The 21,561-nt window shown below is 40.0% G+C and overlaps 3 protein-coding genes across 58 annotated transcripts; 1 reads left to right on the forward strand and 2 right to left on the reverse strand.

Annotated features, from left to right (window-relative positions):
• The first annotated feature begins 4,943 nt into the window (after positions 1-4,943).
• LOC112281220 (F-box/kelch-repeat protein At5g15710) lies at positions 4,944-8,274 on the forward strand. Of its 4 annotated transcripts, none has more exons than XM_024517491.3 (2): positions 4,944-5,119; positions 6,242-8,274. In XM_024517491.3, exon 2 carries the CDS (start codon positions 6,359-6,361, stop codon positions 7,643-7,645), a length of 1,287 nt encoding a protein of 428 aa, XP_024373259.1. In that variant the 5' UTR covers positions 4,944-5,119; positions 6,242-6,358; the 3' UTR covers positions 7,646-8,274. The 4 variants fall into 4 exon arrangements, with proteins under 4 accessions (XP_024373259.1, XP_024373257.1, XP_024373258.1 ...); XM_024517489.3 differs by having other exon boundaries at positions 4,945-5,315; XM_024517490.3 differs by lacking the exon at positions 4,944-5,119 and adding an exon at positions 5,324-5,692.
• A 264-nt stretch (positions 8,275-8,538) lies between these two features.
• On the reverse strand, positions 8,539-11,300 carry LOC112281221 (uncharacterized). Of its 4 annotated transcripts, none has more exons than XR_002969554.3 (3): positions 10,611-11,300; positions 9,178-10,459; positions 8,539-9,030 (listed from the first exon to the last, which is right to left on the reverse strand). XR_002969554.3 is itself a non-coding variant. In XM_024517494.3 (2 exons), exon 2 carries the CDS (start codon positions 10,186-10,188, stop codon positions 9,334-9,336), a length of 855 nt encoding a protein of 284 aa, XP_024373262.1. In that variant the 5' UTR covers positions 10,189-10,459; positions 10,611-11,300; the 3' UTR covers positions 8,539-9,333. The 4 variants fall into 4 exon arrangements, 1 of the variants encoding a protein (XP_024373262.1); XR_002969553.3 differs by having other exon boundaries at positions 8,539-9,042; XR_002969552.3 differs by having other exon boundaries at positions 8,539-9,065.
• A 1,927-nt stretch (positions 11,301-13,227) lies between these two features.
• Positions 13,228-17,970, reverse strand: LOC112281622 (xyloglucan 6-xylosyltransferase 1). 50 transcript variants are annotated; one of them, XM_090249911.1, is made up of 5 exons: positions 17,662-17,905; positions 16,504-16,717; positions 15,562-15,659; positions 13,687-15,011; positions 13,228-13,543 (listed from the first exon to the last, which is right to left on the reverse strand). In XM_090249911.1, the coding sequence occupies exon 4, from the start codon at positions 14,993-14,995 to the stop codon at positions 13,688-13,690; it is 1,308 nt and encodes a 435-aa protein (XP_090106037.1). In that variant the 5' UTR covers positions 14,996-15,011; positions 15,562-15,659; positions 16,504-16,717; positions 17,662-17,905; the 3' UTR covers positions 13,228-13,543; position 13,687. The 50 variants fall into 50 exon arrangements, with proteins under 50 accessions (XP_090106037.1, XP_090106014.1, XP_090106011.1 ...); XM_090249888.1 differs by adding an exon at positions 15,778-15,792 and having other exon boundaries at positions 13,228-15,011; positions 15,464-15,659; XM_090249885.1 differs by lacking the exon at positions 15,562-15,659 and adding exons at positions 15,464-15,561; positions 15,719-15,792 and having other exon boundaries at positions 13,228-15,011.
• Between the last annotated feature and the right edge of the window lie 3,591 nt (positions 17,971-21,561).

Genomic DNA, 21,561 nt, shown 5'->3' on the forward strand with positions numbered 1-21,561 from the left:
ATTTTATAAGAGTTAAAGTGGTATATAAATTCTAAAAATTAATAATGATTTATTACATTAAAATTTGAATACTGCTTATAAATTAATTGTTTATGTAGTTTCTTTTATATTCGACTTAAAAACCTTTTGCAAATAGTACTTCTCACAGCACTTCAAGTCACGTCACAAGTTGAAAGATGGACTATCAACTTTGTATTGGCAACATATTGAAAAATATAAACGTTTTATAAATTGAATAATGTTACATAGGTAATTATGATTTTTTTATATAGTTAAATATGTAAATTACTTTTATTACAACTAAAATAGATGCTTTTTGGCAATAACACTTTTAAATGAAAAACATTATATATATATATATATATATATACACTAGTATGGCTTGTTAATTAGAGTCATCTTACATTATGTTATGTTATATTATATATTATTGTTACAATATCACATATTCAATATGCATTATGTGTTCATATCATCAATAACATATTTAGCTGAGTGTACTCTCGTGATGAAGCTGGGTAGGAAGGATGATACTATCTACTCCCATATAGATTATAATTATAACATATTAGATTGTATTATGTTATAATCTATTACCTATATAGATTAGCTTTGCCATCACAAATCAACAATGTTCTATTATATATGTATATATATATATATATATATATATACATATATAGCAATTATTGACCTTTTAAATATAATAAGATATAATAGTATTTAAAAGTATATAATATTCATGGTTAAGGTGTATTAAATTATATTTATAACAACTGTAGAAATATATTGTATAAATAAACACCCCAAGAATTTTCTTTTGATGCACCAAATTTTTTATTTTGTTTCTAATTGTTAATGATGTCTTTTTATAGCATATTATTTTTCTTTCTTATACTTTTAACTTAGAATTTATTTTATTTTTATTTTTTTAATTTGGTCTGATAATTTAGTTTGATGTTGCTTTTGATGTTGCTTTTGAAAGTATAAAACTTGATGTTGCTTTTGAAAGTATTTATTGTATGTGATTCTTCCCAAAAAAAAATGCCTGTAGTGTTCATGAAATTAAATTTCATAATAGATCTGATGTATCTACAGTTCACAACATTTGTGTTGAAAAAAAAATAAAACCACTCATTTTGTAATTATAGAATCTGTAACATTTTAAAAATTAAGGTTAGTTTTAAGAAAACATCCCAGTAAAGTAGTTTTTATTAATTACACGAAACATCATAAATTACTGATTTTTTTAATTATAGGGAGATTATTGCTGTAACAAATAAAGCCATCCAACCCAAAATACGTAGTTTAATGAATTGATTTTTGAAATCAATAAATTACAACACGAATCTTTTACTTTTCATCAGTTCGGATGGATTTCCTTATTATTTGACAAAAGCGCATGAACTGATCTTGTGTGATCAGTATGATTCTTTCATAACTTACTTTTAGAAAAGGTTAAAATCTTAATTTATAAATGTCCCTTGTATTGGATTTTAACAAAGGTGTTTTGTAAGAGAAGACATCAAATGAAAGAATTTAATTTTGATCCATGCTTTTAAAATACTAGGTAATTAAAAAATTTGTAAATTCAATCCCAATTATGTTTATAGGATGTTTTTATATCAACTTTAATTACTTTAATTTTTTTGATAAACTAATGAATAAATTTTATAGTAGTGTGTAAACATTAATTTAGTATTAAATTCAATAAGTAGATAGTACTCATAAGTTAAAGAAATTATTTCACCACATATATATTTTTTTTTAATTGATAAATGATAGGATATGTTTAATTTGTAGACATTGAAACAATTACACAAAAAAAATCCAAAAATTGAAATAGCTTAAAAATATCAGAAGTTGTCATATACTGCACCAAAAAGTTGGCATTCAAATCCTTGTTGTGAAATACCTATGTTGTATAATAAAAGCAAGCATAGAACTATTGTTCTCCTTTTCAAAATGAGGAAAAAGAAATTAGAAAAAGAAAACCTCATATGCTGAAGAATGTTTTTGGAATTCAACATAAAATATATTTTTATTTTTAGTTAGAGTTTATTGCATTTCTCAACTACAAAATTACAATTCAAACAATGAGTTGCTGTGAAAGAAGGTTAGAATAGTTTTTGATTGAAGTAGAGCTTGGCTTGAATATATTTGTGAAAACTATTTGCTGCCACACCCTAAGACCCCACTACTACGTTGCTAAGACCGGATCTTCAAGTCGAAGACAGTCGTCGAAGTCCCCTACTGAAACAAGTACAAAGATGGACAAGGTCTTCAAATTAAAGTCCAAAGTTGAGGTCGCCGACTCGTATGAGCACGAAGACGAAGGCACAAAGACGGCAGCAAAGCGAAGACCCGACACAGAGATGGGAAACAGAGAAGTGAAACTTGTGCTGGGATCCGTAAAATTTTAATTTCGAAGCTGGAAATTGGAATGTTTTGTTCGCGCTGGTGAGATATTTGGAGATTGTTGTGGTTTTTCGATATGGCGCGGGCCGGAGAAGCAGAGATGTGCTCGCTCCAGAGGTGTTGAATGCAAATGAGTGCTCCGTTACGTGAAGTTGTGGAGGGTCGTGGTGGGAGCACAGCTTGTGCGTGGCGGTGAAGATCGATGTCTTGACTGTGTTGCTGCGAACCTGTCCCCGTCAATCTTGTGTCTCTTTTCCGGATTCTGTTGCTAATTGTAGTTAGGATGAGATTCGATCGAGAGTTGAGACGCTTGCAGTCAGTGTTGTTAATGGAGACGCTGCCATTTTTGTTTTGAATCCGTTTAGGTGTTCATTTTTATTTCAATACCGCTGCTAGGGTTGAAGTACGTTGACGTGGATTATGAGTGAAGCGTTCCTGTGGAAATTTTCCTGACGGAGTTGATGTCATCGAGACCCGTTGAGGACGAAATGGTTGCCGATTTCGGGCAGCAATCACCGCGTAATTCAAAGTTCTTAATCTTCTCTCCACTTCGTGGTGACTATACGCCTCGTCCTTACTCCAGCATTCACTTGGCTTAGTTCTTTGTTGGTGATGCATTTCCAACTCTTCTTCTGGACATGTTACTGTCCGCCTTAGTTGTTTCTCCTCCTTTCGGGATGTTTAGAAGTATTACTTTGCGGGGTTATCCCTGTTGAGGTCTTGTGTAGCCGTTTTTATCTCGTTTTGCATCTCGACGTCCAGACTTAGCTACATTTCTCCTTCGAAAATAAATCTTGTATTTTCCTTGACATAAGAATCTAATGATATCGTATCTTTTTCAACATCTTTGGAGTGTAGTGTATTTTCGTTATTGTACATTTGATCGTTTGCATTGTAGGGACGGCAGTTTTTCTTGTTGAAGTCATCTTAACGATTGTGGCATCTCACAGGTTTTATTGCCATTCTTGAAGACTAGAAAGGATTAAGGAGTACAGGGTTGTGAAAATAAATTATTGGTTGTCGAGGCACAAGATGAGCAAAGAGATTGTGTTTAAAACTTCTGATCCAAAATAACACATGCTTTAATCATTGTTTCAGCATCACTCGCTCTTCTGCTCTTACTCATTATTGAGTGATGTAGCTTTTTGTTTCGTAATAAGATGATAGGAGCCCTAGTAGAGGGGAAGCGTTTATTCTGTGGTGTGGCTTATGCCTCATGTTTGCTCAGCGGAAAGGATGAGACAGCTCAATGAGGGCTGGCTGATGAACTTCGTAGCAAAGTCACTGATGAGTTCATCAAGTAGACAGAATCATAAGGATGGTTCATCGAGGGTGTCTTGACCAGTTTGTCGAGCGAATGCGCCAGACTGTTCGGGGTGGTGAATCAGAGCACTTTCTGCTCTTTCACGTACTCCAGTCGGTTTTCAAGCAATAATTCTCCTGTACATTTGATCAAATTGGTTTTAATGTGCTCCACTCTCGATTACAATGTATATGATTGTAGAGAAAATAGAGGAGGCTTGATTTCCATAGTTGAGAATGGTCAAGAACACTTCGAAACTCACCATATTTGGTTGCTGCAAGGCTCTGCAGTTTCTAATAATAAGACCTCTTCGGAATTCTTGTCTAATAGTTTTGAACAGATAGAAAATTCATGGCATTCTTTGTGATGCCAAGAGGGTTGAAGCCGAAAAATGAGCAACCTGTTTGATTTTGGGTTCCTCTCTACCGATATAAATCGATTGGATTACTTGGGAGGACCCTACCTGGACATTGCAATCGTTCCTTCATTCACAGCAGAGATTTGGTTTCACAACCTCAACGTCAATGCAACAGGTTTTGTAAGCTGTTAGTAACTCTACTTTCAAAGGCTGCTGACTCGATTGTGAATGGTGATGATAGTGTTCCCTGTTCCAGAGGCTGTGCCTCTCGTTTCCGCATCCCAGAGGTTGCGCCGAAGCTGTGGCTAAGCGATCAAAACCACGTATTTCAAAAGTTCAGCTTCTATGAACTTCTGTATTTTTACTTTTGTACAAACTTCGACAGGAAGCCAGACTAGAGTGTCACGTCCTCGTTTGTATTGTGTGCACTTGTGTAAGCAGCTTTCTTCGAACAGCAAGTAGTTGGTGTTCAATTCCTAGACTCTTCATCGTGGGCGGATTTTCTTGTGTAAGGAGTTATCACTGGCATACGATAACCGCAGTCAGCATAGGTAACTGTTCCGGGTAAAGAAGAATCCCGAAAATTCAGGTACTTGCGAATGACTTGAAAAACTTTTCAAATTTACCCACAGGGTATACGGTGTGTACACGGTTAAGCAACAAACCGTGCAGAATCCTGTCCTGAACGCAGCTTCTGTTTACAGAAGCGACAGAAGATGGGGCCCACAAACCCAGCGAAAAACTGTCTCTGGTGCATCCGAAATGTGTAACTGACCTCCAGAATCTAGCCATAAAAAAGAATTGCGTAAAACATGTAAGTCATGCGGTAGTCAGCAAGTGCCAGAGCGTGGATGCCAGATGCCGAACCACAAAGTTTTTATTTTGTAATCCTGTTGTAACACCTGGCCTTCTCCCGAGAAAACCCTAGATCTCTCCGAACCATTCAGCGTAACTCACTTGTCTCCACGATAATCTAGTGGGTTTGCATGTATTCCCCTGGTTGTGGAGTCTGGTTCGAGAACAAGCTCCGTCGATGCGAGGTAGTGCTGTATATAGCGAGCTTGAGCTCTATTGGGTAGGCAGAATTTATTAGTGGTTAATGTTTCTTGGATGCATTGAAGGTAGTTTTGGACTGTATTGGTAGCTCGTGGTTTTCTTTGGTGGGAATTCGACGCTCCGGCAACACGTTTTATTGCGATCAGGGTGTGCATAAAGGTCGTGGTGTCTTTAGTACAGGTGAGTGACTGTTGTGAGGGAGGTAACATCTAATGCCTTCAATCATGTGTTTAATTTTAGGTGTTTAGAATTCAACTTTTGTTTGTTCATCGTGCTCGAAAGAGCTGGGTTATTATCGTCTTTCTCGAGTGTCAAGAATGAAATCCTTGTGTGTTATGAAGCAGAAATGCGTGTCTAGAAAGAGGTGTTCTTGTTCATTGTTGCTTGAATAACCGATTTCTGGAACCGTATTGGTCCAGTCGCCCTTGTAGCCTTTAAACTCCTCCTTCGCTTGGCGATGTCGTAAATATTGTAGGCCTTTCTGAGGGATCTTATTTTTAGGTTGCTTGCGCTCGATGTCAAGTTTTCTCTACAGTATTCGATGAGCAAATTTTAGTGTAAGAATCTGAAACAAACAATTGAGGGTGTTTTTGTGAAGGTTGTCTTAATCTTTGTGAGTTTCTGTACATTTGATTTGTGTGGCCTATCTTCTGGAGCAATTATGACAGTATTATAAGGTTTTTGGAGAAGATCGAACTATTCTCACTTTTAGGTGTTCTTGTTGAGCTCCGACTTTGGGCTGGTTTGGTATTATTCGAATCTGCCCTAATTGCGTAAAGGACTTTTAGAAGTGTATATAATCACCAATTAATGTAGTTGTGGAACTGCAAATTCCGCCGTCAACATTCTGGGGTTCTAGACGTATTGTCAGGCGAAGAATTATGGATGTAGCTAGGGTAGTTCAATCACACTTGTATTTTCTGATTGAGTATTGATATTATGAAGAGAGTTCGTGTAGCTACGCTAGTCCTCAAAATCACTGGTTGGAGGTTGTTATTTTGAAGCTTGTGTTGCCTTAGCTGAGGTTTGATCAAATTTCAGTTGGAACCTGAGCTGATTGATCTGTCTCAGACTAGGTTTTGAGCACATCGTTTTTGTCTGTACAGGGTTCTCCCGAAGACGTCTGGATGGGATCTATGCGGATCCTAGCTTGAATTAACTGAGCCTGTAAGTAGATATCAACAGTTCTGAAGGAGAATCATTTCTTGACTAGGACATTCATCATGGGAACCATTGGTGGACTTGAGCCAGACGAAGCCAGTTCAGATTCGAATTCATGGAACAGACTACCTGGTGATATTGTAGTTAGAGTGTTGGCTCGACTACCGGTGCCTCAGCTCTTCCGGGCTCGCACGGTTTGCAAGCAATGGAATTCGCTAACTTCAACTCCTGAGTTTCTAAACCTGTGCAATGGTCAGTACGAACCCTATTTTCCAGCTATAATATCACGCAAATTCTACAGGGGAGATTCTGGGAGTTGTACATCGGGGAACGATGAGCAAGGAGGAAATGATTTATTTAGCGTGTTCTTTGGGTACGATCACATGACCGAGAAATGGCAAAAGTTGCCACCACTTGACTTCTTACCTCGTGAAGCGAGGGCGCCTGTTGCTGGTGCTGGAGGATTTATATGTTTCAGAGGGGCTTCAAGCCTGTTCCTATGCAATCCTGTGGCGCGAACATGTGTGGAGCTGCCACCAATCACATACAAATGGCCATCATCAGTCTCTGTGCACATTTTAACAGACCAGTCCACAAGATCCTACAAAGTGATCATTGTTGGAAAGATTCGGTATACCTTTGTCACAGACTCGTTTCCAAGTATCGCAATTTACGAATCAAGTACAAAATCTTGGATGGCCGTCGATGCCCATCATCCAGCAAATGTATTCTCTTATGGCCCAACGGCGGCTGTATGTTGGGGCTCCGTGTACTGTGAGGCAATCTACCAGTGCGGCCAGATCGGTGTGGTGGCCTATGACATCGAAGCTGAGACATGGCAGAAAGTGCTACACAAGGTCCCGCTAGACGACCGTGGCGATTACCAGTTGACTCAAGTGGTGGAGTGTGGCGGTTCCATTTACATGGTCCTTGCGCGTGGATTTGGGGGAGTAGTTACATGCGTGTACATCCTCAAGCTCGAGGACTCGAATACAGATGCTCCTGTTGGATCCGTTCCAAGAGATTGGCATGAAAGTGAGGATCCAACTAGAGCCCAACTACATCCGAAAGAGTGGAGGGAGGTCACGAGTTTATCCGAGGAATTGCTCGAAGATTTACGCGACGAATGGTTCCAGAATGACGATGCAAATGCGAGTACCATTGTTTGTGTTGGACATGGTACTCGTATTTGCATCTCTGCAGGTGTGAGTTTGATTCTAGTGTACGACATTCGAACAGACCTCTGGAGTAAAGTACCAGCGTGTTCTCAACATTTCGAGTTGGGTGTACATTTCTATGTGGAGCCCATTCATTTTCCCATCGAGCTGCATTTAGCATCTCCAGTTTGAGGGCGTATTTATTGACTGGTTAGGTTTGCTAATACAATTCTTTTCTGGGTCAAGTTCCGAAAGGCACAGGGTTAGTGGAACCGCATGGCTCTTATTTACAGGATTCTGTGTAGGATTTGATCGCATTTCTTTTTCATTGCCATATTTCTGAAGACGTGGCTTTGTGCCATTTACCCCTCTACGAAGTATTTGCGAGTGTGCTGTACATCACATTGTAAATGACATGGTCATCGTCCAAATGTCCCAAGGATTAAGTCAGTTACAGCGGCCAGGTTCAGCTATAACTACGTGAGCCTAGCAACGCATGGAGATGGTTCTACCAGATGGCATATCAGTCCGGATTCCTTGCACTACAGATCCAGAATTTCCACAAAGTAAATTAGCAGTGGCAACCTAAAGTCTTGAATAGCCATTATGGATCCTTGGTTGAGATAACCTGTGCAAGCGTTCAAGAAGTTGTAGCAAGGGAGAAATTACGTACTTTTATTTATTATGTATCAAATGTAACATTTTTCTCTGCTACAGGCAGAAGCTGCGCTAGGGAGAGTATGTTACACAAGGAGCTGTGGGTTGATATGGTAACTCCCTGTTGCGAAAGTGTACAATCAAATGTCCCAAGTATTCATTCACGCTTGATTTTTTATTCTAAAAATTAGTATCATCTTTAAATCTTTTTCTCATTTTCAACCTGGTATTCAACGTGAATATTGGATGAAAAATTATGTCGAGTCAAAGCTTTAGTTACATCATACAAACAAGTTCTGTTCACGGATAGTGAAAAAAAAAAAAAAAAAAAAAAAAAAACAGCTTAATTAATTCAAATTTGGCAATTACCTGTTGGGACGATATATTAAGCAAAAGCAATCATAGGTCAAGAGAAATGAAGACGAAAATTTTGACATGAAACTGAATAATAGTTGAAAATCATATTGTTTCGCTGATCGTTTATAAAAACAATTCCTGAGAAGATGGCTCAAGTCATTAAGACATTTCTACGATAACGTTTAAAGTTTTGTCCACAGCTTACTACCTCTCGTCCTTTGCCAAAAAGTACAAAACTCGAATTGAAGTTTTGGATTGTCCTTAATTCCGCAAGTCAATGTCTAAAGCGAGTCTTACAAACACATAGAATGAGCATAATGTACATCCTCACATTTAAGTGCACATAAACAAAAAAACAAAATAAAAACAGGGAATACAAGAAGCTTCACAATCACGTAGCTATATATACTGCCATCACTTGTGCGTCCGGGATCAGGCAGTAACTCGCAATAGCAATGCCTCCGCTTCCACTTTGTGTCGCCATGGAAGCAGCAGGATGAGGCAGCAATCGCATGTCTTCCTCACACGTGACTCCATAGCAGCACACTGTAAATGCTGCAACTCTGAATCATCCACTGTATACAGATTCAATCCCCACCTGCTAAGAAGAAATAAACTTTAGAAAGCAGAGAGTTCTATTTGACAAATCTAATACCCATTCCCATCTACACTGCGTTCAGCTAGAGAAAAACTTCAGTAGATGGTTATACCTCTTGCTGTGAATGTCATCCAGGGTTCTAAGTGGCGATATATACATCATCCACTCTTCAGGACTTAATGCAACTAGGTTACTGCTCCTCTTCCTTGCTTCTCACGCTTAAGCCTACATCCTCGACACTCAATCAAGGATCACCACTTGTTCGAGACTATTCCAGGTTAAGCCTCATCAGGGCGATTTTCCGGGCTCGAAGGACCTGGTTTTTCAAGCTGGGGGAGAGTGACGGATCCGCAAGGTACGCATCATAAGCTCGTAGGCGCTCTTCTTGAGCTGTCCTTGTACTTTCCTTCGAAAGATACTTCTGGGCGTCAGTATCTCCAGCACTTTCCGGTGATCGAGCAGAGACCTCCGGGCCTGATTCGACTGAGTGTACGTCCGTATCACTAGTAGAGGACTGAGAATCTGTCGTTACAGGGTGTACAGCTTCTACCGCGTCATTGCTATTTGTACTGATATCGCTAGCAGGGGCGGAAATATTAGGGCTGGAATCACAAGACTCAGTGGGAATGTGATGAGCTTCAAGAGCTTGAATTGAAACCTCATTTGTTTCAGCTGTGCTTGTTAAATCTTCACAGCTCAATTGCAACCGAGAATGGACTTCATGTCGTGATGACTCGCTGACCATGTCGGATTGAGATTCTTCGCTGTCTTGACACTTGTCTTGGGTAACATCCATCGTTTCCTCAACCCTCTCATCGTCAGTTGGAGCCCAGAAATTTTCACCCACCTCTGCTTGCGTCTCATTCTCATTGGACTTCAAACCGTGTTCATCAGGTGTTGCGGCTTGTGTTTTGTCCACATCTGGATTACCTTCTACAGTGTTCTCAGCAGTCTTACTGCATTTCCTAGAATCCTTCCAAAGGGTCCTTGGAGTAGATCGATACACAAAGGTGATCGCAGCAGCTGCACCTGCAAATACAAGTGGAATGTTTTTCTTTCCCTCCCGTCGACTAGTTAAAGCTGCACTTGCTAAGCACACACCAGCGGCCAACCACTGCGCCATAATTTGGAAATTCTTCAGTAATATGCTTAATTACAAGCATCTGTTTACCAATTGAGAGCCTGAATTCAGAATAGAACTACGCGGCAACCTCACAAACCATTTTAGACAGTTTCATTTATCCAGGGATAGGGAGGGTATTCTAATGTTTGAAACAAGCCTGTGACGTGCAGAACCACTCCAGGGCATCAGAGTGATAATTCCAAGCTGCTCTTCTTCGAACATCAGGTATCCGAAATTGAATTTCCCAAAATCCGTGCCGGAGGATTGGCTTCTGTAACCGAGAACACCAAGTTAGCATTTGCTTGGAAGTTCAAGAAAGAAAGCACCCAGGTATCATCCCAAACCCACGTCAAAATGGCAGAATTTCACCAGCTAATTACATTTGTGAAAGAGCCATACACCAGAAAAGAGTTTCAACTCACCTCGTCTTCAGCTTCCTCGCCACAGCACCTAACTTTAAACTTCTACTCACACGAATAATGTCCGGTTCTTCCACTTTTCTCCAAGTCGCGCAGCTCACTAAGTCTTTACGTTATCTATTGCGATATCATTAAATCAATTCTCCTTCACAGTATATTCCGAGCCTCGTCACATCGTCCCCTCTAATAAATAAAGAAGGCCTGAAGCACTGCAGACTACGCCACCCGACTTGCAGATGAGGGAAATGAGACAAACGTCTCTGGAAACAGAAGACGGACAAGGTAGAACCCGAGGTGACATTTCGTCAGTATCGGGTATTTGACTTTCAAAAATGCCGTGATCCTGAATGCGTAAAACGGAGGATGTCGTTTAAGTGGGAAATCTTCCCGTAAAAACCGGATAAACCGATCAAATCGACAGCTCTAATTCTCCGTCACTCACTAGTTTGGCCCATACAACACCAATTTGCGAGGGGAATATCTCATAGCTTCCCCTCGATTGCCCGTCCACCCCGGTTTGTTCGTTCCGGGAAAACCCTTATCTAATCCAGAGACCCAACCAATCCACGGCTCAGCATGGCCCAGTCCCTTCACCACGAGCCGCGGCGAGTGTGCCACATTGCCAAGCTGTACCTCGAATCGAGCTGCACTCCTAACGCGACGCGCATGGTGACGTTCATCGCTCCCCCACCATTGAAACAAACCCAATGTCGTCGTCGCGCCGTCCACCGTGGGAACCCTAAAATACATTCACACGACCCGGATGGATGGATGAAACGTTGCATAAATGGACGGATGTTTCTATGTATTTATGAAGGAAATTGAATGGATGAATGTGTTTATGGATGGATAAATATCATGTTGGGGAAGGGGTGAGGATGTGGGGGTTATGTAGCACTTTGTGAGATCCTTATCCACTGCCGTAGTTTTAAAGTAAAACATCAAGTCATTAATATATATATATATATATATATATACATGTTTTAAAGGAAATGATAAAGCGAACCAAATTGTTACTAAATCAACCCACATGCCCCATTCCAAGCCATTCCTCCATTCCCAACTATTCCTATATTCCCAAAGGTTGCCTTATTCTTGAAGTTCCCAATCCCTTGCCCCCATCTTAAGCAATGGTTGGGAACGGGCAACAGGGATGGGGGCTCCAAGGGTGCAATGATGCTTAAGATAGAGTGGGTCATTTTAGTAAAAATTTGGGTCACTTTATCATTCCCCTTTTTTAATATCCTCTAAAGTTTGGCTATGTTTTAGAAGGTTTTGTATTTCGTAAATTAAGGGAAAGTTATAAATTTTAATTTTTAAAATATATATTTTTGGTTAAAACAATATATATATATATATATATATATATATATGGAAATGCTAAATAGATTTAGGCTTTTACTAAAGTGGTGTTGCTTCAACCTATTGTTATTGTTATTCCATGGAAAAGCATAGAGATTCAACTTCACAAGCTTGTGGCAATGGAGTGCAAAGCAAATGTGAGAATGAACATAGAACTACATAAACATGGCACAATGGTAGAGAGAGAGAGGTAGAGATTGTTTGATGTGTGTTAATTTGTCAAGTGCAGATCATATGACGAGAATTTGCATTCTAGGGAGATTTGCAATATAGTGGCAAAACCTGAGTGGAAATGGGGAGAAGAGGAGAAGGGGGTCCAAACAAGAGCTAGTGACATAGAGAGTGGAGGTTGGGAACCATCATTTTTCTAATGATACTTAAGATGAGATGGGTCACTTTAGTAAAAGTTTGAGTTGCTTTAACATTCTCCCTCTTTAATTGTCACAAATAATTTTAGATTCTATTGTTGCTTTTTGATTGCATTAGTTTGATTTGATTTGATTTTTTCAATGAATCTGATGCCTCTTTAAGAAAAAAACTGCAACTTATTGAATAAACTAAGTGAAATTGGAAAGCATTTGTTTGTTCTTGTAATTAACAAATAACTCAAATAGCTTGAATGAGAGTTTCTTAGTTTTGAATCAGAGAGAGAATTTTAAGTCACTCAAGATTGTTTATCCAAATTTCAATCCTTAGATTGTGAATTTTCAAATTTGGCTGATGTGATTCTCTTTCAACATTCTGAATGAATCCTAACCCTTGAGTAGATAGTACATGAAAATGACAGACCAAAAAAAAGGATGGTAAATCTATATATATATATATATATATATGTACATATATACGTACATGTGATTGGGTGTGAAAAGAGGGGACTCACAAGCCCTAATATATACCATTTAGATGCTAATGGATCATCAACAACTACTCTCCTTGGTACTGAATCAAAACCTGCATATTTTTAACACACACATACATGTATGTAAGCAAAGCCAACTCTTATAAATGTTGGGATTCGCATTTCTTTGTAAAAATGTATTCCATATCAACATTCATCTTTCAACACATTCTTACTACTAAAAGGAAAGAAAAGAATCCTATGTTTTTTCATGAATAAACAGCAACAATCAGACAATGCTGCAGGTACAGAAGCACTTCCTCATAGAACAAAAAAAACACAGAAACTGCGCATGAAAGCAAACAATTCGGCAAGATGAAGGAGCACACACAGACACCCACTTGTGGAGTTCTGCAAAAATTGCAACCAAGGACCCTGTACAAATCTTGAGATTGATCAAAAGGTTGCATAGTAAAGTCATCTATAACCCTCATCAGGCAGATACTTCCACAGCCGAAGCAGAACACTAGCCCACTACAGATTAATCAACTTTTCTAACTGGCGCTTGATTCCAAATACATTGAAGGCTGTGGGTTATTTCTGCATAAATTCTGCGCCTTATTGTCAGGCAAGTCCGGGAAATATGGACACGATGATCAGTTACTACTGTTATTTTTTCCTCTTGCTGTGCAATGCGTCGCCGTGCTTATCATCCTTACGCAAACTAATCATCTTACTGCAAAACTCTCCAACAGAAAAAATAAGTTCAGAAAAAACAGAAGATAACGCAACTCAGCATGTGAGTTGTCGTTTATGATCTGCAGAAGAGCTGCTGTCCTGCAATTTGTTTGGACTTCGAGAGAAAGTCGGTAACCGGACCTTATGCTTTCTTCGATTCCGCAGCCATGGAGTTGCTGGTTTGGTTCTTCTGAACGTGGTTGTTGCTCTTCGGTGAAACCTCCGGAGTCTTTAATGACTTGTGGCGGAAGCCGTATCTTCCGATGACTTGGTTGTCAGCGAAGTTGATAGCGCGTTCCATGTGAACCAAGCACTGGTCTCTAGTGTATTCCGGGTTGATCGATCCACAACAGAATTCACATCCACAAAAGTGGGTGACGAAAGGCCACCGGTCGTCACCGTAAAGCCCAGGTTTGTACTTCGCCATCATCTCCTCAAATTTGTCTGTGAGTACTCTCCAATAGCCCTGGAAATAGTAGGAGTTTTCGAGAAAAATCTTGGAGCCCCACCTCTCCCTGTCTGTGATCATCAGGTACACAATCCCTGACTGGTCATCTGCCTCACCCTTGCCTCTGTCCGGGAGCGCCTTGGTCAGAAACTCACCAGCCCCATCGCGAATTTTGCCCTTCGGGCTCATGGGTGCCCAAGCGTGCAGGAAGTCCATCGACCACTGACAGTTCCGGATCAGGAAGACACCGGCGTTCAGCCCGAGCCAGCTTCGCTTGTCGTACACCGCATCGTCCCACCCGTGCATCACCATATTGTACTTCTCGTACTTGTGAAGCGGAAGCTCGAATGTCATGTCTGTGAAGATGGCGTCGCTGTCCATCCACCAGAACCAGTCGATTTCAGGGTGCTGCTTCATGAGCATGTGCGTCAGAAACGTCTTCACCCACCATGAAGTCATGTCTTCGTCGATGTGGTCCATGTTGTAGTAGAGCTCGATTCCATGCAACCGGCAGTAATCCATCTTGTTCTTGATCGACTTCAAGAGCATTTGGTCCCCTTGCTTGTTCTCGCATTTCTTCGGGTGCGAGCTTGTGATCAGCATAATGCGCGGCTTTGGGTTGACCCCGTTTGATGAGTTTGTGCTCCGCCGAATAGCGTCTGCACGCGTCTTGTCCCAATTCATGACCGGGGGCCCGAATTTTGTAAATGGCTTGCTGCTGTTCAGGAACGCCTTCAATCCCCTATCAATCTCGGCCAGATGCTCGCGCAACTCTTCGGGAGTCAATTTCTTCGGGCCGAATACGGGTGGTGAGTTTGTGCCCTCGCCGAGACTGTTCAGGTCCAATCTGTAACACTTGAAGCCCCACAGGGCGATAGAGCACACGGCTGCAATGAAGCATAAGCCATACACCACCCGAGTGTGAAAGCTCCTTACTCTGGGAACCCATTGATCGTCACCCAGCGCCTGCGCCTTCTTGTATTCATCATCCTTCATTTTCATAGGTAAGTTTGTGGTTCTGCCAATTCACTGCAACTTCATTAGCACGACTTCGCAGTCTCAACAGCTATATTTTCACTCTCAATTTTGCCTCAACCGGCAGCTCACTCTAGTCTGCTGGATTCTTGAAACATTGTTCACACGGCATCATGTCAATAAGCGACATTCAATCTCATCCCTCAAGTTGCCAATACACATCACATTATACGATTGGGGTTCTTGCGAGCGAAAGGGTTAACTACTTGTTAGAGAGATTGAGAATCGCACACTTCTGTTGCAATTGTGTTTTATCATCTACGATCCAGTCCAAAGTCGAATGAAGGTTTTGATACGGCTGTCTTCCTTCTATAGCTTGAATTGGTTCCTATTGGAGTAGCGAGAGATTGCCCAATTTCCCACAATGGCCCTTCTGAACTTCGAACAAGTACAAAAGGGAAATTAAGAGGACGAGAATGGAATCCATGCCCTCACCCGGGCTTCAGCTTTGGCACCCTTAATCGGCGCATGCCGGCACACTAGACCAGCTAGAACTTAGGCCCAGCTTCGACTTGATGAGTTCAAAAGGCTACCTGCAAAATGGTTGCCTTCGTCACCAAGAACGGTCCTTCCTCCAATTATATCACCTCCTCACTAAATTAACAGGGTGATCTAGTAAGCCAAAGAAACCCTGAAAGAAGCACACAATGGTATTTTTTATGAGCTGAAGGTTGATGTTTCAAAATCGACCTTGATTTAGACAGATGACTACTTCCAACCACCTAGAAGCAGACGATATTGATATGTACCAACGTCTTTATGGCCTGCAGGGAACGCAAACACAATCAATTAAATTTTCTTCCCTGCGAATTATAAAGTAAAGAAGATGAAATGCAGTAGGGGGACTGCACCGTGGTCTATATTCTTATCTGTAGGGGATTCGCATGCAAATCCCCTGCAGACATATATATATATATATATATATAAATACTCATTTTTTCAAACGCCACCGCGCAGTAGACCATTTCGATAGTGACCAAGAAACTTGTCTAAACTTTTTACAACAGTCTAAGATATAGTAGACTGCATGAAATGCCGCTTCTTCACTCCCGAACGGAAAGGAAGTGTGGCAACTACGATGCAATCCAGAAGCCAAAGTTTAAATCCCAGCTCCGGAAAGAGGCATCAAAAGTTCGTCGCGACCATGGCGGACACTAACGAGGATTTCATGGCTACTTCAAGTCACGTTCAAAGGGCATGTATGTGCATGTCCAGAACTCTGCTTAATCAAGCGAGCAACTGGTTCACCAAACCATTCAGCACCTTTGCTGTCAGCATCAATTTGCAGCCCGGATACGGAAGCGGTCTAGACATGCAAGTTATGCCAACATGATATGCCCTAGAAGGCATGACAGTGACGATCGGAGGAGAGCAAGTTCGAAGAAGATCGTAAAATCCTCCCAAATGGACAGGCTTTGAGTACATGCATCGAGGTGCACACCAGGTACTAGAACTTAAACCGAGAGTTAGCTTACCCCTTTGAAAGCCTTGAGTAAACTCGAGAAGTCCTCTTCTCGAAGTCTCGAATAGCAGATCGAGGCTTTCCTTCCCTTCGAGGACACTTTTGCAAGAAACTGTACGATTTCTTAGCGCTGACTATTGCTTTTGCCTCATTACGCTTCAGCACGGACGATGAAGAAGACCTCGGGCCCACTCGTCACCCAGCAACTAAAAGTGTGTCACACTAGCCTATGCACATAGCACAAAACGGGCTTAGAAAATGGTCACATCTAAGACAACGCGAACTACGAGACATGAGTCTCCAGCTGCATCGACTCCACGCAATGCACAAAGAAATCACCACGACATCTAACTAGAATCCAAGGTCTAGCATGTGATGCCAAGACGGACCAAGACTACGGTAGCTCAAGCGGCATGGGACCGGGGGGGGGGGGGGCTGAAAATCCTGCTCAATAATGGAATCACTGTCTCCGAGCACTAAAGGGTTCTTTGAGGCGATGCTAGCTTCTCTCGAAGTCGCTCTGAGCGCAAATAGCTGTTCAGGCGCTGCGAGCTCTGGCAAGACTGTCAGAGCAAGCAGAGGCCATCATGCGACGGGTTAGGACCACTGGGGAACAAATTTTTACGCTAAAGAACGGCATCATTAATCTCAGGCAACTTGTGTAGGATTCTACTCCATGGCCCAGAGTTCGTACGCGATGATGGTGGTGCGCAGTATCCAACGTCTCGTTCAACCTCGATGCCAGGCATCTCGACACAACATGGTACAAACCACTGAACAGCGCAGGCGCTTACCAGAGCTGAACTGACGCAGTGATAAAAATAGAAACTACCTGGTCCATAACTATCAGGAGGTCCGTTCAGGTAGGGGCGAAGACAACCGAGATCCACAAGCAATAATCAACCCCGAGAAACCAAACCACGAACAATTCCAAATATTCTACAACTGGCCACTTCGAGAATCCAGGTGGCAACACGGGCTTCGTCGACTGCTCTCTCTCTCTCGCTCTCTTTGCGGGGAACGTCTGGATGACACTCAACAGTTCGAACTCATCAAAATTCCCTCACTGATACGAACCAAAGCAAGAGGTTACCCAGCTAATCAATCATTCAGCCTGATCTTCCGTCCGCTTTGACCCAACACTGACTCTGACTGGTATAATACACACAACCTGGACGAATCCGAGACATCAAAAGTTGATGCGGCAGAGGCTACGTTGCTAAACTAGGTTGCATCCAAGGCTTGTTCGGCATTGACAGCAAAAAGACCCTGGCCTAAGACTGGGTCATCCACCGAGTGGAATGCTCCGGCCAAGCTGGAATGGAAGAATTCTCAGTTACAGAGCGAGCCGAACTCCTCTCAACCTTTCTGTCTCCCCCCGCAATTGCGCCTCCAATTTACCACCTAAAGGGCTCATTTTATAGTAGCTATTGCAGCTCATAATAAACGCCTGCGATGGCTAAATAAAGACACAATTGGGTGCTTCTCCGATCGATCCTTTCTCGTCGTCGTTGTGACGATGCCTGCGTGGTAAAAAAAAGAAAAAAAGAAAACAAACAAACAAACAAAACTCTTTCAGCTCGCGAAAACGTTCAAGCAAAAGGCTCCGAAAAGTGGTCGTTGCTTTAAAGTGGTTGAAAGCGGATGAATGGTCTCGTTGCTTGTTGGTTTCGTTCTAAAGTGACAAATGGGTTTGATGCATGGCAAAGTAAAATGATACCTTTTAATGTAGTCGAATTTATTTATTTGATATTTATTTTGGTGGTGGATTGGTTGATTTGATAGAAAAATAAAAATAAAAATTGATGTAATTCAATAGATGGTGTTACGGTAAAGTATTGTTCTCAATAAAAAGGTATAATTAATCATGAATTTCTTATGTTTTTTTTTTTGAAGTGTGCATAGTTTTTATGATTATGAAACAAAGCCTCTTTTATCTCATATGTATATAAGAATAGGTAGTAACAGAAATATGAAATTAGACATGTTCTTAGATATGTGTTTTTAAACAAATACAAACTCAGTTTTAAGGATACAAAAACCATTTAAAGATGTGTGTTAGAAATATAAAATGTACGCCCTTTTGGATAATTTTAAAACCTTCATGAAATCTTCTCGTGATTTTATATGTTTTTAATTTTATCCATAAATTATTTAGTAGTATTTTCTGTTTGACGAATTTTATGGAAAAAACTAGTATCATTCTTAAAAGATACACAAGATAAAAAGAGATCTTATTAATATGTGTATTAACTTACATAAGTACAATTTTAAAATATCATAAAATTTTATAATTATTAAAAATATTAAAAATATTCATAGTAATTTTGGTTTTTTATGTACTCTCTAATTAATCAAACCTTAGTCAAATATGATCCAAAGTTGTTTTTGTCCTATCTTTGTTGTAAAGTGCTTCCTATAATTTAAATGTTTACACAAAAGGTGACATCTATTTATAGGATTTTTTGTAGACTATTTAGAAATACTTTTTTATCTTTCATATTTATTTTTATAAATAAAATTTAAAATAACAATAAAAATTTGAACAAGATGCATGGAATGACTTTCGGGTAAGAAACCTCTTGTGAAAAGGGTGAATAGAACATGGATAAAATAGATGGTTAGCTATCAAGAAGAAATTGGGAGAGCATCTTGAACATAAGGCTACCCTCTTTAGAAGATGGGACAAATCATGGATGGCAAAACAACTTCATGGTACTTAAACAAACAAGTCAAATAAGTGGAATTTTGGAATACCACAATGTGGCTTGATAATATACAATATTATAAGTCTTAGTTAATGGCTACTTCACTTAAGACACTTACTTTGTCTCTTGGGTATTATGAGATGAGATGTCATTTCTTGTGCCATAATCTTTGCGTAAAAAAAAAATGTAAAAATGTAAAAATTGGTTCAAAATTGTATTAAAATAATTATAAATATTCAAGTTTTTTTTGTCTTAAAATCAACACAATTTTTTTATTTCAAAGTAGAAAAATTTCATCACATGTCATGCAATTTATAGGAAAGTAGAAAAATAAAGTTTTATTCTTATGCAGTTCATGTGTGTGTGTGTGTGTGTATATATATATATATATATATATATTATCACACAGTTCAAAATCTATCTTTTAAAATACAGGTTTATAAAATTATTGTACTTTTAAAAAATTATTTTTATTTTTGTTTATTAAAAGCAAGATCTAGTAAATGTCAATGAATCAATCATATGCATTTTACAAACCAATATAAAGGCATTGCAAGACAGAATCGTGCCATTCGACAAAGATACAAATAGTCCCTTACCAAGAAGGAACATATATATATATATATATCATACTAAAAGAACTTTCAATCAAAATAATGGATGGGTCCAATTGATGTACAACCTTGGAGAACAGAACATTTCCTTTACATTTTCAATTTGAAAAAAAATCATGTTTCATTTGCATGCAAATACATTTAAAAAAAACTATAAATTATTACAGGCTTTCTCGTCTATGATGTGCTAGAAACTACCCAACCTTGAGAAGCACCAAATCCTTCATAGAAAAAAGGGTGGCTTCGGTCTCAATCCCCATGACCCGGCCATAATGCACGGGTGGTGGGCCAATGTGCACTCACACCGACCCCCGCACCCGTGATCCCCCCCACGTCGGATTCGAAGGGGTCTAATTCTTATTTTACACTCTTCGTGGAGGCCTGCCACGGTGGCTGTTGACTCGCTCTCTCTGCCCACGCTGTACTCGCTGACTCATCAGGAAAAGTCCACGTCAGACAGCATCGAAGTAGGAGGGGGGGGGAGGGGTTCAAGCTGGAAAATTATTAAACGAGTGGCTGCATGCTCTCCATGCCAAAAGGAGCTGAAACGCGATGGAGGCTTGGGGTCTAAATGAAAACAAAATGAAAGGGGGAAAGAGAGGGAGGAGGAGAATTAATAATTTTACTGCTCATTCACGCAACGCCTGCTGTAAGTTGAAAGCTTTTCCTTTGCATTATTGGCTGCCAAATTCACATTTCTGCAACTGGAAACGAATAATGTTGCCAAGAGCGTGGCTTATTTTAGATTACTCTGGAACGAAACTTCTCTGAATAACTCGTCAAATTTTGGACTTGTGTTTTGGGTGGTTTCTCTGTATTGGTATAAATTCTCGTTTCTTTAGATGTAGTGGTGTTTTTGCAACGGGGAATAACGTCAAATATCAATGTCAGGATCAAGTTTAATCATGGACCACTTGAAATTTCGTGATTTTCTGGTGGTTGTCATTCAAACACATATTCTGTATTCATGTTTGTTGTTTGTCACTGATTACTTCATTGTTGATTGCACTGTTCTAGAAGCTCCTTTTCACTCTTTTTCTTCGTCCCAATATTAATGACTATATATATATATATGTATATATATATTTTTTTTTCTTACATTTAACTGAACCCAGAAAGTAGATGATGTACTGCAGAGATGGAAGGAGGCTTTTGTTCTTTCACAAACTTCAAAAAATTATTTGTTTCTTCTGTGGTTGCTTCTTGCCCACTACCGGCAAAAGAATAGGCCGTTTCCCAAAGGGGAACGAAATTCGTTCCCATCGTTCTCATCGCTCTCATACTCTGCCTGGGGTTCGGTTTCCGAGCCCATGCAGCCACGGTCACGGCCACAGGAGAGGAGGGCTTTCGAAGGCCCATTCCCGTCCCGATCAGTAACTTACTAACTGTCAGCTGGACGCAGATTCGCGTTGTGGACTCCGCTGCGGTGTTTCTTTTGGATGAAAGTTAGTGCGATGAATATGGATGGCGTTATATGCTGGTTGGATGAAAATCCACTACCCATTCCTCTCATCTGTTCATCCTTGATTTTAGCAGTTTGGCATCATTCACAATAATGGCCTTACCATTTTATTACGAGTTTAATAATTGAGTGATTTTTAAAATAAAATTTCTCCCTCTCACGCGAAAACGGAGACAATATCTTTTAGTTTCCAATAGAAACCCTTGAATTTTTAAAAATTACTTAAATGTTTTAAAAACTTAATAGATACTCTTCTAATTTTTTTATTTATAGAGAAAGTGTTTATT

The sequence above is a fragment of the Physcomitrium patens genome, chromosome 4, assembly GCF_059467195.1.
Source record: "Physcomitrium patens ecotype Gransden chromosome 4, ASM5946719v1, whole genome shotgun sequence".
Taxonomy (NCBI): domain Eukaryota; kingdom Viridiplantae; phylum Streptophyta; class Bryopsida; order Funariales; family Funariaceae; genus Physcomitrium; species Physcomitrium patens.

Bases quoted from the DNA above. Each gene is read 5' to 3' on its own strand.
- LOC112281220 (XM_024517491.3), top strand. From the start codon at position 6,359: ATGGGAACCATTGGTGGACTTGAGCCAGACGAAGCCAGTTCAGATTCG.
- LOC112281221 (XM_024517494.3), bottom strand. From the start codon at position 10,188: ATGGCGCAGTGGTTGGCCGCTGGTGTGTGCTTAGCAAGTGCAGCTTTA.
- LOC112281622 (XM_090249882.1), bottom strand. From the start codon at position 15,498: ATGCGCCGATTAAGGGTGCCAAAGCTGAAGCCCGG. The intron at 15,012-15,463 runs GTGAGGGCATGG...GTGAATTGGCAG, and splicing joins GTGCCAAAGCTGAAGCCCGG to AACCACAAACTTACCTATGA.